The sequence below is a fragment of the Ostreococcus lucimarinus genome, chromosome 5 (assembly GCF_000092065.1).
Source record: "Ostreococcus lucimarinus CCE9901 chromosome 5, complete sequence".
Taxonomy (NCBI): domain Eukaryota; kingdom Viridiplantae; phylum Chlorophyta; class Mamiellophyceae; order Mamiellales; family Bathycoccaceae; genus Ostreococcus; species Ostreococcus sp. 'lucimarinus'.
The window spans coordinates 89,667-106,208 of record NC_009359.1 but is presented as its reverse complement, the minus strand read 5'-3'; the positions used below and the strand labels follow the sequence as shown (position 1 = coordinate 106,208).

The 16,542-nt window shown below is 61.2% G+C and overlaps 10 protein-coding genes across 10 annotated transcripts; 6 read left to right on the top strand and 4 right to left on the bottom strand.

Moving 5' to 3' along the window:
* Nucleotides 1–136: 136 nt before the first annotated feature.
* OSTLU_38450 (predicted protein) lies at nt 137–4,420 on the bottom strand (the record flags this gene model as incomplete). The annotated part of the gene is made up of 1 exon (XM_001417637.1): nt 137–4,420. One exon carries the CDS (start codon nt 4,418–4,420, stop codon nt 137–139), a length of 4,284 nt encoding a protein of 1,427 aa, XP_001417674.1.
* A 157-nt stretch (nt 4,421–4,577) lies between these two features.
* Nucleotides 4,578–4,913, top strand: OSTLU_38616 (predicted protein; the record flags this gene model as incomplete). The annotated part of the gene is made up of 1 exon (XM_001417881.1): nt 4,578–4,913. One exon carries the CDS (start codon nt 4,578–4,580, stop codon nt 4,911–4,913), a length of 336 nt encoding a protein of 111 aa, XP_001417918.1.
* A 297-nt stretch (nt 4,914–5,210) lies between these two features.
* Nucleotides 5,211–6,518, top strand: OSTLU_94246 (predicted protein; the record flags this gene model as incomplete). Its single annotated transcript, XM_001417880.1, has 2 exons — nt 5,211–6,020; nt 6,096–6,518. 2 exons carry the CDS (start codon nt 5,211–5,213, stop codon nt 6,516–6,518), a joined length of 1,233 nt encoding a protein of 410 aa, XP_001417917.1.
* Nucleotides 6,519–6,592: 74 nt separating this feature from the next.
* OSTLU_31530 (predicted protein) lies at nt 6,593–6,937 on the bottom strand (the record flags this gene model as incomplete). Its single annotated transcript, XM_001417636.1, has 1 exon — nt 6,593–6,937. One exon carries the CDS (start codon nt 6,935–6,937, stop codon nt 6,593–6,595), a length of 345 nt encoding a protein of 114 aa, XP_001417673.1.
* Nucleotides 6,938–7,022: 85 nt separating this feature from the next.
* Nucleotides 7,023–8,873, bottom strand: OSTLU_94245 (CaCA family transporter: sodium ion/potassium ion/calcium ion; the record flags this gene model as incomplete). The annotated part of the gene is made up of 2 exons (XM_001417635.1): nt 7,023–7,531; nt 7,673–8,873. 2 exons carry the CDS (start codon nt 8,871–8,873, stop codon nt 7,023–7,025), a joined length of 1,710 nt encoding a protein of 569 aa, XP_001417672.1.
* Nucleotides 8,874–9,926: 1,053 nt separating this feature from the next.
* OSTLU_38991 (predicted protein) lies at nt 9,927–11,327 on the top strand (the record flags this gene model as incomplete). Its single annotated transcript, XM_001417879.1, has 1 exon — nt 9,927–11,327. One exon carries the CDS (start codon nt 9,927–9,929, stop codon nt 11,325–11,327), a length of 1,401 nt encoding a protein of 466 aa, XP_001417916.1.
* A 106-nt stretch (nt 11,328–11,433) lies between these two features.
* Nucleotides 11,434–11,886, top strand: OSTLU_31527 (predicted protein; the record flags this gene model as incomplete). The annotated part of the gene is made up of 1 exon (XM_001417878.1): nt 11,434–11,886. The coding sequence occupies one exon, from the start codon at nt 11,434–11,436 to the stop codon at nt 11,884–11,886; it is 453 nt and encodes a 150-aa protein (XP_001417915.1).
* Nucleotides 11,887–12,028: 142 nt separating this feature from the next.
* Nucleotides 12,029–12,930, bottom strand: OSTLU_31526 (predicted protein; the record flags this gene model as incomplete). The annotated part of the gene is made up of 2 exons (XM_001417634.1): nt 12,029–12,730; nt 12,835–12,930. The coding sequence occupies 2 exons, from the start codon at nt 12,928–12,930 to the stop codon at nt 12,029–12,031; spliced, it is 798 nt and encodes a 265-aa protein (XP_001417671.1).
* A 205-nt stretch (nt 12,931–13,135) lies between these two features.
* On the top strand, nt 13,136–14,473 carry OSTLU_15297 (predicted protein; the record flags this gene model as incomplete). The annotated part of the gene is made up of 1 exon (XM_001417877.1): nt 13,136–14,473. The coding sequence occupies one exon, from the start codon at nt 13,136–13,138 to the stop codon at nt 14,471–14,473; it is 1,338 nt and encodes a 445-aa protein (XP_001417914.1).
* A 415-nt stretch (nt 14,474–14,888) lies between these two features.
* Nucleotides 14,889–16,523, top strand: TPR2 (TPR-repeat containing protein; the record flags this gene model as incomplete). The annotated part of the gene is made up of 1 exon (XM_001417876.1): nt 14,889–16,523. The coding sequence occupies one exon, from the start codon at nt 14,889–14,891 to the stop codon at nt 16,521–16,523; it is 1,635 nt and encodes a 544-aa protein (XP_001417913.1).
* Nucleotides 16,524–16,542: the final 19 nt, after the last annotated feature.

Sequence of the window (16,542 nt, the reverse complement as noted above, 5' to 3'; positions counted from 1 at the left end):
TTGAGGGATTTTCGGAATCTCAGTCTCGCGCGAAGCGACGGAGGATTCCAGGCGCGAAGCGAATGCGTCGAGGGAAGGGTTTGAATCCATGATCGATCCTGCTTATTTGACAACGATAATCGCCTAAGATGGTTGACTATTTTTTGGCGTGCACCGCCATTTGGCTCGCTTGCCACTGCGACGCAAGCGTGTTTACCGCCGAACCCATGGCGGCGCCGTCGGCGATTGTTTCGGTATTTTCGCCTTGATCGCTCGTCTTGCGATCGCACGCGCCGTACTTTTCGCCCACACACAATTCGAGTGTGGTAGGGTACTTGGCCAGCGTCTCGAACGCCGGCGCTAACTCGAAACACTCGGAGAACATGTCGCAGTTGCCGAAGACGTACAAGCCGAATCGCGCGCGCGAAAACGCAACGACCATACGACGGACGTCTCGCAAGTGACCGACAGTCTTGCTGCGCACCAACGAAAGCAAAATGAAGTCGTTTTGTTGGCCTTGGAACTTGTCCACGGTCGTGACGTGAGCGGGCGCGCCGAATAACGGGTGATTCGTGCACCTTTGATTCACGACGTCGCAAAGCAAATTCTTTTGCCCGTTGTACGTCGTCAAGATGGAAATCTTCTCAGCCGGGTAGCCGCACATGCGCATGTATTGGTACACGCTGACGATATACTCCGCTTCGGTGAGATTCTGGTAGAAGAACGGCGTCGGTGTCGACTCTTCTCCACGAACATCCACGAATTGCAACGGATGGGCGAATCCCGCGTTCGCGAGCGTGTACGGCCCCGTTTGCGTGTTCGGGAGGTTGCCCAAGTTTTTGTAACGCCAGTTGTACAAGTTGGCCAACTCGGTGCGCGCACGACCTTGCGCGTCAAGCTGCGTGTACGGCGTACCCAAACGCACGAAGCGAGCGAACATGGATTGATCCATGTTCGAATACTTTTGAAACGCCATGTGCTTCACCACGGGTGGAAGCTGGTTGTGATCGCCAATCATGACGACGCGCTTGAGACGCGAGTGACCGTCTTCATTCTTCTGAAGTAACATCGGTATGAAGGTTTCGATTTCGAGAATCTGAGCGCCTTCTTCGATGATCAAGTTGTCGTATCGCAAGCTCTGCTTGATGAAATCATGTCTCTTCAACGCGGCGTGCGTGCACGTCATGGCGATGATCTTCGCTTGCTTGGTGAGCAAGTACTCGGAGCGGTCGCCTTGCGTACGAAGTAATTCGAACGCCCGACACTCTTCCAAGGCGGTGAACATCACCTGCAGATGCCGCATGCAGCCTTTTGCGCGCGAAAAGTCTTCTTCTTTGTCTTTGCCCAAGAAAAGTGGCTGGTTCGGCGCCGAGGCGAAATAATCCTTAAATGGGAACGACGTCTCCACGAAGTTCTTTTCGTCGCTCGCATCAAAGTCGGCGGTGAACTTTTCCCACTTCGCCAGCACGTGAATTTTCCAAAAGAATCCCGCAGTTTCACACGTGTACGCAACATCCTCACCATTGAGCCCGATCGAATCCGCGAGCTTTTCGACTTCAGCCAAAATCTCCAAGCGCTTGGTCAACATGGCGTCGACGCGGCCGGCGCGAGTAAAACTCAAGTCTGTGTCGAGTTCGGATTCGCCTTGGCCGAGACGCAACAAATAGCGCGCTGGGACATCGCGCTGAAGAAGCTTGATGAATAAGTCGTTCAGCGCCGCGTTGGAATGCGTGATGAGAAGCGTACGCTGACCCGGCTCGTTGTGGTACAGGCAGTGCATGATTTGCGCCGCCGTATCCGTCTTCCCCGTACCGGGCGGACCGACGACCATGGTCAATCCCGGGTTTAACCCGGCGCGAATCGCTTCAACTTGTACGGGCGTGAAACGAACTTGGTTCGTGTTCGGCTGATCTTCCGGATACGGACCGGGATCAGGACGGACGTACGATTCCACTTCAATTGTGTCTTGAGTCTCGTCTTCCGGTTTCGGAAACGTGACGCGAAATGGTGCGATGTGCTTCTTCGCCTTGTTCTTCCACGAAACTTTATGATTCGGGAACGATTCCACTAGGTGTTGCTCATCCAAGAAAGTGTCTTTGAAATCAATCGTGTGCAAGGCTTCGTGTGTGTTCAACAACGCAGCGGCGGAGGGATCGCCGTAACCCAAAAACACGTCGTGCAGCCACTCTGGAACGCTGACGTCGGTGTTCATCAAGTCTCGAATGCACGCCAGGATCGCCTTGAAGTTATTTTCTTTCGCTTCGCGGCGAACGAGCACGTTCAGTCGATTGTAGACGTTTTCGCCTCCTTCTTTCTGCTTGTTCACGTCCATTTGATACTGCGCCGTGTCGAGCGCAAGCGTAAAGATGCGACGCGTTCCGGTGACGGTTTTCGGTGGCTTGTCGTCTTCGCGTGGGTTCGGATTTCTTGACCTAAACTCTTTCAAGTACGTCCCATACCCATCACGAATATCAATCACTTCGGCACCGCGCACGTGGCGAAGACCGAACTTTTCTCCAGGATTCTTAGCTTCGCTCGAGCTCGGACCGACGCCCTCGCAGTCGAGCATAAAGACGACGTCATGCACGCGCAATCGATCCCATTCCTCTCGCACGTCAGGACGCGCATTTTTAAAGTCCACTGAAACCTCAATCGTCACCGCGGCAGGCTTCGATTCACCGACGTTCGGCTTACATACCTCAACGACTTCGACGCCGTTAGAAGGAATTTCTATCGCCATACGCGCCCAGCCGTTGAAACGCGCGCGAGCACCGCTGCCATCGCCGACGGGCTGCATGCGCTTCAACACATCAGCTAGGTCCTCGCGAATTTCATACGTCGCTTCCAGGCGGAACAAGTTGAAATTTCGAAGCAAGTAATCGTGCATGGTCAAAAACTGCAAGTTGAGTTTGGGCAACGCCAACGCGCCCTGACCGTCGTACTCGATGCTCGGAATGATGTTTTCGTTCCACAAAACGTCCTCGTTCGGGTAGAGCGGCATGGAGTTTATCATCTGGCGCTGACTGCGCCTTTTTTCGAACACGTTGACCATGACCTCTAACAAAAATTTCGGGTCCTTCGCCCACGGATCATTCGGATCCACCAAACGAAGCTGCGCTGTGACGAGCTTGAACAACTCCTCGGGCTCGAGCACGGCGAGGTGCTGAATCAAGTTCTTTCTTCTCTCGATCCCAGCGCAGTTCCCGAGCGCGAGATCTTTCAACTTTGGGATGTACTTGAACGCTAACCTTTGCAGCTGAAGCAAGCGATCGTAGTGTGCGGACGCGACTTCTTCGTCTTTGAGCGCCGCGCCCGTGTGATCGTCGATTTCAAAGTACTGGTAAAATGTGAACAAATCGACCAACTGCGCGTACAGGCGACCGTTCGGGGCCGTGTACAACGGAACCATGCGTGCTTTCACGAGCAACGCCTTGTCGCTCATGAGCGTGCGCGTGAAGCGACGCGTGGGGAGCTGAGAGAGTAAATCAATCACCAACTCCATGAACCGTTCGCAAAAGCGCACGCCGTCCTCGTCCGTCGCGTCCGAGGCGTACGACACGAAATCATCAATCACGCGCACGAGCCAGCACGACTCGCGGCGTTCTCCGATCGGCACGTGCGCTTCTCCCGCTTCGGCCGCCTTTTTCGCCGTCTTGGCTTCCTTTTTCAACATTTTCGAGTGATGCTTCGCGAGCGACTCGTGCTTGGTCAATTCCAATTGCAAACGCCCTTCGCTGAGTTTGTTCCACAGCGGCAGCGACACCAACGGCAGCGCAACCGCGCGCACGGCTTCGTTTTCCAAACTCGCAAACGTCTTGATGAGGAACATCAAGCACGCCGTCTTCTCGATCGTCGTCAACGACGCGTACGCGTCGAGCGCGCTCTCGAGCGCGTTCCGAAACGCCGTCGCGCCTTCCTCTCCCGCGAACGCCCCGAATCCGTCCACGCCTTGTCGAAACTTTTCATTCACCCCTAAAATCACCGACATCACGAGCGCTCGATCGCAATTCCCTCGATCGCGCGCGCCGACGGCGAGAAACCGTTCCGCGTACCCCGTCGCGTCCAAAACCTGCAATCGCCCCGTCGCCGCCGCCGCTCTCCCCCCCCCAAGCTCCTCCTCGTAAATCTTTCGCACCACCTCGCCGTCGTACGCCGCTTCGCCGTCGTTTCGCCGCCACGTCTCTCGCGCCGTCGCGAACAGCGCGTCGTCCTCGATCGCGCGCGTCGTCAACCCTCTACTACCCCCCCCACGCGCGCTCCCCCGCCCCGCCGCCGTCCCTCGCGCCGTTCGCGCCGCTTTCACCGTCCGCGCGCCCTCGTCCGTCGCCTCGCGCGCGTCCGGTCGTCGTTTCGTCGCCGTCGCGTCCGCCGCCGCGTTCGCAATCGCATCCTTCGTCGCTTTCGCCGGCGATTTCGACCGCGCCGACCGTCGCGGCGGCATCGCGAGACCCCCGTCGACGTCCCTCGCGCGGTCTCGCGCGCGTCCGTCGCGCGTCGCGGCCGCGATCGCCGCGATCGACGCGTCGCGGTCGCGCGCACGTCGTCGAATGCGGTCGCGGGGCGTCGCCGATGTCGTCACTCCTCGACGCGCGGCGCGGATGGCCACGCCCCTGGTCACCGGCCTCGCCGTCGCCGCGACCGCGCTCGCCGCGCGCGCCGTCGTGACGACGGTCGAGGCGTGGGCGCTCGCCGGCCCGCGCGCGCGCGCGTTTTACCACGGCGGATTCGAGGCGACGATGACCCGGCGCGAAGCCGCGCTCATCCTCGGCGTCCGCGAGGGCGCGGCGCGGCAGCGCGTGCTCGACGCGCACCGACGCGTGATGATGGCGAACCATCCCGACGCGGGCGGGTCGGCGTTTCTGAGCACGAAGATCAACGAGGCCAAGGCGACGCTGCTGCGAGGACGCGCGCGGGGCGGAGGCGACGGGATTTAGCGAGGCGTCCGAGCGACCGCGGGCGCGACGCGCGGTGAGGCGACGCACCGGTCGTCGCCCGAATCGCGTCGCGTCGACGCGTCGACGCGATTCGCGTTGTATTACCACCGATTGATTGATTCGTGAGCGACGCGTCTTCGTTTCGTGCAGCCGCGCCGACGGCGTCGCGGCAGAGTCGCGCGCGACATGTCGCGCGCGGGCGCGGGCGCGTCGACGACGCGAGCGGGCGTCGCGCGCCGTCGCGTCGCGTCGCGCGCGCGGCGCGGTGACCGCGGGCGACGCGACGCGACGGCGCGAATGAACGAGGACCCACGCACGGCGACGCGCGTCGACGTCGTCGTCGCCGGGAACGGGCCGATCGGCGCGGCGTGCGCGAGGCACGTCAGCGAGCGTCGACCGGAGCTGCGCGTGGCGGTGCTGGACAGCGAGCGGCTGCGGAGCGGGAGCGATGATCTGGGACGCATCGCGCGGCCGCTCGACGCGGAGGGACGAGACGAGTGGACGGCGCTGAACGCGCGATCGATCGATGGGTTCGAGGAAGCGGAGCGACTGAGCGGGATACAGTTTTTCACGCGTAAAGGGTCGCTGGCGATCGGGAGCGAGGCGTTCGTGGAGCGAGGGGCGGCGCGGTTGCGAGCGCGAGGGGTGACGCACGAGCGAAGGACGAACGCGGACGGCGGCGTCGCGGAGGCGTGGGGATTTCTCGCGCGAGATGGGATTCCGAGCGAGTACGAGGCGGTGTGGGACGAAGTCGGGGGGTACGTGAACCCGCACGCGATGCGAGCGGCGCAGAACGCGCTGATGCGGAGGGCGAGCGAGGGGAGGGCGACGGTGACGCGGACGACGTGCGAACGCGTGGAATCGAACGCGGCGACGGGCGAGTGCGAGGTGCGCACGTCCACGGGGGAGACGTACGCGTGTGACGTGTGTGTGCTCGCGTGTGGGTTCTACACCGAGCCCCTGGCGCGCGAGTGCGGGTTATTGACGGACGACGCGAGCGCGGATTTCGGCGACGTGAAAATCGCGCGGCGCACCGTTTTACTCGCCGAGGTGCTCGAGTCCGAAGCGCTCGGCGCGCTCGCGACGATGCCCACGATCAAGTACGAGGTACCTCGAGCCGTGCTCGATGCGGCGCGCGTGCGCGCGTCGTCGGGCGGAGGGAGCGATCACAGCGTGAACGAGGCGAAATCCGTCTACGTGTTGCCGCCGATTTATTACCCGGGCCCCGAACCCGCGCCGGGGTGGTACATCAAGATCGGTGGAGGCCCGCTCGACTACTTCGACAAGAGCGACCCGAGTTGGGCTCGCACCGAACGCGAGCTCGCGGATTGGATGTCCAGCGACGGCGACGAAGTCGTGGCGGATCAGCTCCAAGAAATCTTATTCCACTTGTTTCCTTCGACGAATTTCCAAAGCTTGACGTCCAAGGCGTGCGCGTACTCCACGTCCGACGACGGTTCGTTGAAAATTCAAACACTAGGCCCAGGCGCGAACATCATAGCCGTCGGTGCGTGTCAGGGCAAGGGCGCCGGACCCGCGGACGCGATCGGCGCCGACGTCGCCGAGCGCGCGCTCCGGGCGCTCGACGCGCGCCGCGCGCCGTAAATTAAATTAAATTAAAATCATCGATAGTAGCAATACAGTCCCTAAATCTAACGCCCTTCGCGCGACAAAAATCCCTACGTTCGCTTCCCGAGCGCCTTTTTCCACCGCGCGTCCATGTTGGCTCCTCCATCGTTCGCGTCTCGCAGCATGTCCATCAAATTCTGTCTGTTCCTCTCTCGCAGCATTCGCGAGTCCAGCGATTCGCGTCGTCCCGACATCCCGCGTCCCGCGAGCACCTCTCGCGCGCGCGCGTCTTCGGCGCCCTCGGGGTTCGTCGCGCCCATCACCGCGTACGTCGCGCCGAGCGGCACGGCGACGCAGGAGACGACGACGAAGACGCCCATGGCGAGTTTTGAGCGCGCGGTGACGCGGACGAGGGCGCGGTACGCGCCAGAGGTCTCCCAGAGGAAGCGGGACATCGCGCGCGAGAGGTGCGGCGTCGCGCGCGCGCGTGTGCGGAACGCGCGCGATGAGTGCGATGAGATGAGATTACAACGCGCGACTTCACGACGCGAGCTTGGAGACGAATAAAAGCCGCGCCTCGCACAAGAGGTAGATGAGCAAAAACGCGCCGTACGTCGCGAAGGCGGCGTTGGCGAACGAACGTGGGATTTCGAACTCGCGAGGCGAGCGGTGACGGAGCTGGGAGATGGTGAACATCACGGAGAACAGGGAGCCGACGGCCAAGACGATTTCGCCCTGCTTGACGTTGAAAGGGAGGTCGCCCAAGATGGTGGTGAGAAAGGCGATGGAACTGGCGAGACCGATGAGCAAGTTGAAGACAGGGCCAGCAAAACATGCGACGACGGCCATGGTGACTTGACCAGCCTTGGCGACGGCGTGGCAGGCGACGAGATCGCCGATGCCGTCGCCCCACGCGACGAAGGAGACGCCGAAAACTTCTTCGTCGATGCCAAAGATTTTCGCGAGCGCACCCAACGACATGACGAGCTCGTTGGACATCAAGTGCATCCAACAGATGGATTGCACGAATGCGAACATAGAGGCGAATTCTGTGGATGCGGGAAGCGGGGTCGCTTTGTATTTTGTGCTGACGACGGCGGCGACGCCAAAGCTGCACGCGCCGGCGACGGCGATGTTGTACAACATCGTCGTCGCCTCGTCCGACCCGATGACGCTCATGAATTCGTTACCGGGTGCGCACAAGAAGAAGAACGGTCCGATGAATCCCAACGTGACGGCGTAAAATTTATCCATGTCTCCCGCGCGAACGACGGGCATCGTGAACGCCATCGCCACGCGCACGGGCACCGTGATCAAAGCCAACTTCTTCTCGTACACATTCATGTCCGCCGTCGCGGAGGCGACGATGCCGTCACCGTCTTTCGCCGTCGTCTTCATCGGGCGCACCGAGCCTTTGATGTCATCTGGACCACCTTTTTGCGATGCTAAGTCGAACAACGGCTCGAGTCGCTTTTCCCCCTTGCCCTCTTCCAACGACGGCCTGTCGCCTTGCGCGTCGTGAATCGAGGTGTCGCGAAACGCGATGAAGCAAAAGTACGTCGCGTAGGAGACGAAGAACGTCATAGTATACCACATCTTAAACGTACCGAAGCACATCGCCAACAGCAAAGCGATGTTCGCCACGGCGAACAATCCCATGGACGCTCCGAGCGCGTCCTTGTTAATCACGACGGCGTTCGGCGACGCCCGAATCACCACGCCGAGCACGACGGTGGCGATGAAGAACCCACTACCGAGCGTCGAACCGATGACGACGTTGAGGTCCGGAAGCACGCCTTCACTTAATTCTGACACTTGCGCGTAAAGATCCGGCGCGCCGTTACCCAACGCCAACAGCGTCACCCCCGCGGCTTCCGGAGAAATCTTCATCAACGTCGCCGTGTACTCCAACGCCGGCACGAAAAACGTCCCAGCCGCGACCGCCAACGCATACGTCGACGCGACGGCGATGAGCGTCAACCCGATCACCGGCGTCACCATGTTTTGCATCCCGAACGCTTCGTCGTCGCAATACGAGTATTCCAAATACGCCTTCAACCGCCCGTCACACGCGTCCGTCGAGCGCACGTGATCGCACTTCGCCTCCCGTCCGCCCTGCACCTTACTCGGCGCGCAAGGCGCGCGTTCCGCGTCTTCTCTCGCGAGTTCAAACTGCGCGCGCAACCGCTCCTTCTTCGTCGCCGGCGGCGGCGGCGGTTCCGGCGCCTGCACCGCCGGTTTCGCCCCGAGCGCGCGTCGTCCCGCGCGCGCGCGCACGCTCGCGCCGACGTCATCCGCGACCGCGAGCTCAACGTCAACGAGCGTCTCCGCGCGCGCCACCGCGGCGAACGCGAGCGCGACGAGCGCGACCCAATTCCACGTCCGATTCATCCCTCGCGCGCGTCGCTCGCGCCCGACGCGCGTCGCGGCGCCGCCCCGCGCCGCGATCGACATCCCGCGCGTTTCGTTCGGCGCCCCGGCGTCGTCGCGCGCGCGTCGCGTCGGCGCGTCGGCGCGTCCTCGTCGACGCGAAGTGCCGCAGACTCGCGCGCGATGGCGTCTCGCGCGCGCGCGCGCGCGCCGCGCGCGACGGCGGCGCCGCGCGCGAGCGGCATCGCCGCCATGTTCGAGCGCGCCGCGAGGGAGCGCGCGACGCCCGCCGCGAGGGAGCGCGCGACGGGGCGCTGGAAGTGTTCAAAAAATCAGCGCGAGCTCGTCGCGCGCGCGACGAGCGTCGGGGTGCGCGAGGCGGTCGCGGCGCGCGCGGTGGAGTTGTTTTTGAAGCCGTTCGACGAGCACGCGAGCGAGGTGCGGGCGGAGATCGTGGGTGAGGAGTTTGTGCAGTTTTGTCGCGAGCGACAGCTGACGGAGAGCGACGACGACGAAGAGACGACGGAGGATGAGATCGAGGACGCGGATGAGGACGCGGGCGAAGAGAGCGAGCGCGTGAAACGTGGTCGCGATGTCGTGGCGACGGCGAGCGTTGATGTGGTGGAGTTGGAGTCGGAGAGCGATTTGTCGCCGCCGAGGACGCGCCGGCGATCGAACGCGGCGGCGACGAGTCAGAGCGTGGTGATTTTGAGCGATTCAGACGAGGATTCCGAGCGCGAACGCGAGTTAGCGAAGCGTGTGGCGGGTCGAGATGTTTTGGGAGGGAGCGTGGCGTGGACGAGAGAGAATGGGTACGGGAAGTCGACGGCGCCCGCGTTCGTCGGGCGAGGCACGAGCAACGGTGTGGAGTTTCGACGCGGGGAGGCTGTACTGGCGATGGCGGGCGTGAAGCCGCCCGTGGTTCGATCGAGTGCGAATGTGCGCGCGATAACGACCGTCGCGGCGTCGGATGTGCGCAGAAACACGGACATAGCGAATGTTCAGCGTCCCACCACGTCGACGGCGGTGCCGACGAATTGGGAAGATATGGACGATTTTGATTTAGCGAACACGATGATTTTCAAGAATGCCTCGTTCCGGCACTGTCAGCGAGAAATTTGCGAGCAGAGCGTTCGGGGCGAAGATTGTTTCGTCTTAATGCCAACTGGCGGTGGGAAGTCGTTGTGTTACATGCTACCCGCGATTTTACAAGGTGGCGTCACCATCGTGTGCTCGCCGCTCCTGTCTCTCATCCAGGATCAGGTATCGCACTTAGTGAAAGACTTCAACATTCCTGCGACGTTTCTTAGCTCTGCGCAGTCGCAAGGAGACGCAGTGGCGGTTCTGCGCGAATTACGAAAGCGAAAGCCGACGATTCGATTGCTGTACGTGACCCCAGAAAAACTCGCATCGAGCTCGACGCTGGCAGACATAATGGATCAGTTAGACAGGAATGGGTTGTTGACGCGGTTCGTCATCGACGAAGCGCACTGTGTGTCGTCCTGGGGGCACGACTTTAGACCAGATTATAAGGCTTTGGGCTCGCTTCGGAAAAATTATCCAAACGTTCCCATCACGGCGTTGACGGCGACGGCGACGATGGCGGTTCGCACCGACGTGATGAAGATATTAAAGATTGCGAAGACGGCAAAGTCTTTCGTCGTGACTTTCAACCGCCCGAATATTTCATTCACGGTGATGCCTAAACGAGATTTGTACGACTTGGAAAAGTTTGCCGATTGGATCGCCCAAGAGTTTGGCCCCAACAACGCCGGCATCGTGTACTGCCTCTCGCGCGACGAAACAGCGAACGTGGCGAAAGCGCTGAATGACGCACGCTTGCGTCGTCAGCGCGAACATCTTCCACCGGGTCCGAGTGCGGCGGCGTATCATGCCGGGATGACAGATTCACAACGTCTCGCTGTGCAGAATAAATGGATGAGCGGCGAAGTCTCCGTGTGCTGCGCCACAATCGCTTTCGGAATGGGCATCGACAAGCCAAACGTGCGTTGGGTTGTCCATCATTGCGCGCCAAAAAGTCTTGAAGGCTTGTATCAAGAAGTCGGGCGCGCCGGTCGCGATGGACTTCCAGCCAAGGGTGTCGTGCTCTACGCTCGTGGCGATATCGGCCGCATCGAGCGACTCATCAAGATGCCCCAAAAAGGCGTCTCGAAGCGAAGCCGGCTTGAGAAATCCATGCCGCTTCTCGAGGCGGTGCAAGACTTTCTCGAGGATCGCACGCGCTGCCGCCGCGTTGCTCTGCTCGCGTACCTCGGCGAGCATATTTCTCGCGAAGTCTGCGGTGAATCCTGCGATAACTGCCTCCGTCGCGCCGGTCGACTCCCCAGAGACGACGACGACTGGGCCATCGCCGTCGCCGCCAAGGCGCCGCCGAAGAAGCGCGCGCCCGCGGGCACCGGCAAATCCAAACGCAAGCGCAAGCCCGCCCGCAAGCGCAAGACATCCGCGAAGTAATATACAGTCATCATCTTCAGAGCGCGATTCATCGTTCGCGTCGTCGTCGTAACGCACCGCTCGCTCGCCGCTACGACGCGCTTATCCGCACACCGCGCCTCGCGCGATGACCACGCTCGTCGCCCTCGCGTCCACGAGCGCCCCCGTCGCGCGCGCGCGCACCGCCGTGAAGTGCTCGGCAAAGAAACGATCGAGCGTCACGCCGAAGATCATCTCCGAAGGCGGTCGCGCGACGTCGCAATCCTCGACGCAAGACGACGTCCCCACCCCGCTCAGCGCTGACAAACAGCGATCGCTCCCGCCGGAAATGCTCGTCGACGACCCGTGGGAGAGCGAAAGCTTCGAGGGGCTCGGAAACGCGGCGCAGTACGCGCTGCTGGTGATCGGGATCGTCGCCGCGGGGGCGGGATTTTACGCGACGTCCACGTACAACGAGGGCGCGGTGGAGGTGGATTTTCAGAGCTACGAGTCGCCCGAGGAAGCGGTGGCGGATAGTCTGCGCAAGGTGAACGCGCTGCAAGCGCAGAGCGCGAGCGCGCCGAGCTTAGAGATTAATTGAGTTTGTATTAGTCTTTGGGGGCGTCGAGATCGAGCGAGCGGGGCGATCGGACGCGTAGCGACGAGAGCGCTTAGCGAGACGACGGCGGCTTAGTAGTATTTTAACTGAATCGCGCCATGCGCGCCACGCTCATAGGGTTAAATTAAAAAGTGCTAGTCGTGCGAAGCTTTTCGAGTGCGAGCGCGTGTCGAGTGCTCGCGAGCTCGTCGGTGAGCACCGTGCGAAAGCGCTCGGCGAGGCGGGATTCCTTCGTGGACAAGTCTCGAATCTTTTCTTGCAACGCGCCGATGCGATTTTCGAGACGTAAACGGTCTTCGCCCGCTGGAGAGGAGAGGTATTGCTTCAATAGCGCTTCGCTCTTTGCCGCCGCGAGTTCGGCGGTGAGTTGCCGGCTCTCCGCGGCTCGCGCGGTTTCTCTGTACAAGTCCACCTGTCGTTCGAGCGCGACGGCGGCGCGTTTATTTTCATCCAACTCACCGTAAAGCTCGGTGTTTTCCAAGCGCACGCGCTCGAGATCGGCTACCTTACTCGTCAATAGCGCAACTGTTTCCTCCATTCGCTTCGCGCGTTGCACGTTGAGTTCAAGATCGTCCGCTCGCGTCGACGCTTCGGCTTGAAGGCGTTTCGTCTTCTCGAGCAACGTCAGCCTCGCCTGTTCGCTTTCCCGTACGGCCGCGTCTCGCGCACGCACGAGATCTTCTAACGTGCGTATGCGTGCTTCCAACGCATCGATGCTTTCTCGCGTCTGCGCCGCGGTCTCACGTTCAAAATCGGCGACTTGCTCGAGTCGAGTTCTGAGTCGGCGCATTTGACCGCGCCTCGCCTCTGCGTCTTCGCAAAGTTTCTAACGCAATCACGACAAACGCGTCATTCAGTCTCACGCACACGTGACGACACGTGCTCCCATTCGTGTGCACATCCCACGCGTGAACCGTTCACCGATCGCACCTTTAACTCCAACGCCCTCTCGGGCTCGCGCGCCGCAAACGCGTCCAATTCGTCCATCGCCGCCGAGCGCAACTTTTCCAATGTATCCGTCCCCATCACCGATCGCGCGCGCGCTTTCGAGGCAAACCCGCCGAGCGTCGAAAATCGCTCTCAAACCCACGCGCGCCTCGAGTCGATCCGCGACCGCGTGTGAAGAGCTTAAAATAGCCCGTCCCCGGCGTTCGCGCGTTCGCCCGCTAACAACCTCACTCCTGGGTGGGCGTGGACGACCGGTCGGCGGTCGTCCAGAGCCGTCGCCACCATGGGCGTGCCATGGTTCAGAATCGCCATGATGATCGCCATGATGTCCTCCGACGACGTCGAGGGCGTGTGCGCGAGCATCGCGCACGTCATCTTGAGTTGGTCCCTGCGCGAGTTTTTCGGCATTTGCCAGCAAATGATCATGATTCCAAAGCTCGTGCGCGCTGGAAAGGTGCATCCAGAGTCGTGGCGGCGCGCGCGCGTGCCGTATGTTTCGATCGCATTTTACGGCGCGGTGTCGGCGGGCGTGCAGTGGGGGTTACACGCCGCGGGAAGGGCGAGATTGGGATACTTTTTGATAATCACCGCCGGCGTGCTTCCGGTGTTCAAATGCGCGACGTACCCGTACCTGTGGCCGATCGTGCCGTTTCTTGGGTTCATATTGCATACGGTGTGGCGTTTGGAGGGCGTGCGCGAGCTTTTTGTCGGGTTGACGCTGTATCAAGGGGTGAGCACGGCGCAAGAGGTGCGCGGGTGGTACTTTGGCCCGAACGCGTTTTGGTCGCTCGCCATTTGGCTCGTAGCGTTCGCGGCGGTGATGCCCATACTGTTGATATTCGGCGCGGCATATTTTCATTCGAATTGGTTCGAGCGCGTAATTCGGCGACGGAAGAAACCGGAGTACCAAAAGCTGTGGTGGTATTTCGAGCAATACGCGTCGCTGTTGGGATACGAAACCGAGGAGGGTGAGGATCCGTTTCGCGTGCTCGGGGTCAGTCGTACATCGACGTCGACTCAAATTCGTAAGAGATTCAGAGACTTAAGCATGAAGTATCATCCCGATAAGACTGGGAACGATCAGAAGAAGAAGGAGATGTTTATCAAGGTGCAGCGAGCGATGGAAACCATCACCAAGGGAACGTACGAGGACACGCGTCCGTCGGACGAGCACGTGGTGCGCGAGCGCGCTTTCGCCACCATCGCTCGCTGCGGATCGCTTTGGGGCCTCATCGCCATATGGCTCGCACTTTCTATCACCGCGGCGATCGGGTACTTGATCAGAAGGCGCCTCGCCAAGGACGACCCCGAGGCCGCCGAAGCTGAAAATCAGCCGCGCATGCACACTGGTCCAAGTTTCGTCGGCGCCGACATTTTCGGCATGGGAGATCGTCGTCGCGCGCGTCGTCCGCACGTCGATAACACCAACGCCGGCGGTGCGCGTGTTGTCGGGAACATGCGCGTCGCCACGCCATCCGGCCAGGCCCCGCGCATCATCTCCACGGGCCCGAGAGAGACGGACGCTTGGAACACCGGCATCGCCGGCGCGGACGGCGGTCGCCTCACCTCGCGACGCCGCGCGACGGTCGTCTCCCCGGACGCCTCCGACGCGCCGCGATAGCGCGCGCAACTTCGTTAGTTATTTAGTGAATCAGCTCTAGCTCGTAGACCCCGCGCGCGCGTTTGGCTCGACTCGCCGTCGCTCGGTTCGGGTCTTTCGCCGCGAGCCCGGCGTCCAGCGCTGGAGTCGCCGCATTCCAATCATCGTATCCGCACACGCGCGCGCGTTCGCACGCGCGATGGCCCACGCCCTCGGTGCGAGCGCGTCGATGATGCTCGCGAGCGTCGACGCCCGCGCGCTCGCCCGCGCGCGATGCGTCGGGGCGACGGAACGCGCGACGACGTCGACGCGAACGTCGACGCATCGTGACGTCCCGATGGGAAATGCGCGGCGCGTCGACGCGCGAGCGATGCGAACGGCGCGACGATGGCGCGGGAGGACGCAACGATCAACGTGTCGCGCGTCGAGCGCGTCGATGAGCCTGGACGACGACGACGATGGCGATGGGCGGGAGATAAGGCGACGGGACGCCGGCGCGGGGACGACGGAGCGGACGAGCGCGAACGGCGCGAGATCGCGCGCCATGCCCGAGCTGACGTACGAGAACGCGGTGTTGGAAAGAAGTCGTCGCAGCGGGGAGTCGTCGACGATCGCGAGTCCGGGATCGAAGATGCAGATGTTGGGGAGCGTCGAGGCGACGAGCGGAGACGCGAAGCCGCTCAAGATCAATCAAGACTTGGCGCTGTACCGCGCGCGGAAATTGCGAAATGAGGCGGGCTTCATGAAATCCGTGGATGAGAGGAACGCAAAGCGCTTAGAGGCGATAGCGATGTTCGAGAAGGCGATGTCGTACGACGTCACGGATGGGCGCGCGTACTGCGGAATAGGGCAGACACTGGTGCAGATGCGTCGGTTGGATGATGCGCGCGCGATTTACCAAGCTGGATGCGACGCCAAGGGAGGAGACAACGCGTATTTGTGGGTTGCTCTCGCCGTGCTCGAGGAAAAGGCTGGGAACATTGCGCTGGCGAGAAAGTATTACGACGCGGCGACGGCGGCGGATAAAACGCACGCCGCGGCTTGGCACGGATGGGGATCGATGGAAAAGAACTTGGGAAATTATCAGCGCGCCAGAGAATTGTACATCAAAGGTGTGCGGTTGGTGCCGCCGATGGATGCGTCTGCCCATCTGTACCACTCGCTCGGCGTCATGGCGCTCGAGCGCGGGCGTATCTCCGAGGCGAGGGAACATTTCAGGCAAGGCGTTCGCACAGAGGCGGGAGCGAAATCTGGCGCCATCTGGCGCTCTTGGGCCATGTTAGAAGCGAAAGCGGGCGACGAAGAGCAAGCGCGCAAGCTTTTTCAAAAGGGTTTGATGGTTGCCCCGAAGAGCAAGTTTATTTGGCTCGCGTGGGGGGTGTGGGAAGCCAAGCTCGGGTATTGCGACCGCGCGAAGGAGCTCCTGACCAAGGGATGCAAATTGAATCCCTTGGACACGCATTTGCTTCAAGCACTCGCAAAGCTCGAGGCAGAGCAAGGGAATCTGGAACAGGCGCGCAAGTACTTTGAGCAAGGGACGATGATGGATCCCCAACACCAGGCGAACTGGAACGCATGGGCGATGGCGGAGTGGCGAGCGGGAGAAATCGATCGCGCGCGCAATCTGTTTCAACGAGGCGTATGGGTTAATCCAAAGAATCGAGACGCCGCGCGCTTGTTTCATGCATGGGGGGTATTGGAATCGCGAGAAGAAAATATCTCCCTCGCGCGACAGCTCTTCAAATGTGCGGTTAACGTCGACGCGAGCAGCGAGCGCACGTGGCTTACGTGGGCCATGATGGAGGAGAGAGAAGGCGACGACGTTCGGGCGATCGAGATCAGAAACATGTGCTCGCAGCAAATGGCCGAAGCTTCTGTTGGGGCCACGGACTTGTCGCCGGCGGCGAGCACTTTCCGCCCCCTGTTGGAACGGCTTTCGTCCATTCTTGGCTTGGAGGCGCCTGGAGATTCGGACGACGAAGACGAGGAAGAGTTTGACGAAAGCGAGCTTTCGACGGCAGAGCTCATGTTTGGTAAGTCTGACGCGAGTACATACACATATGAAGAGTAGTCCTTTTGTTTTGTTACAC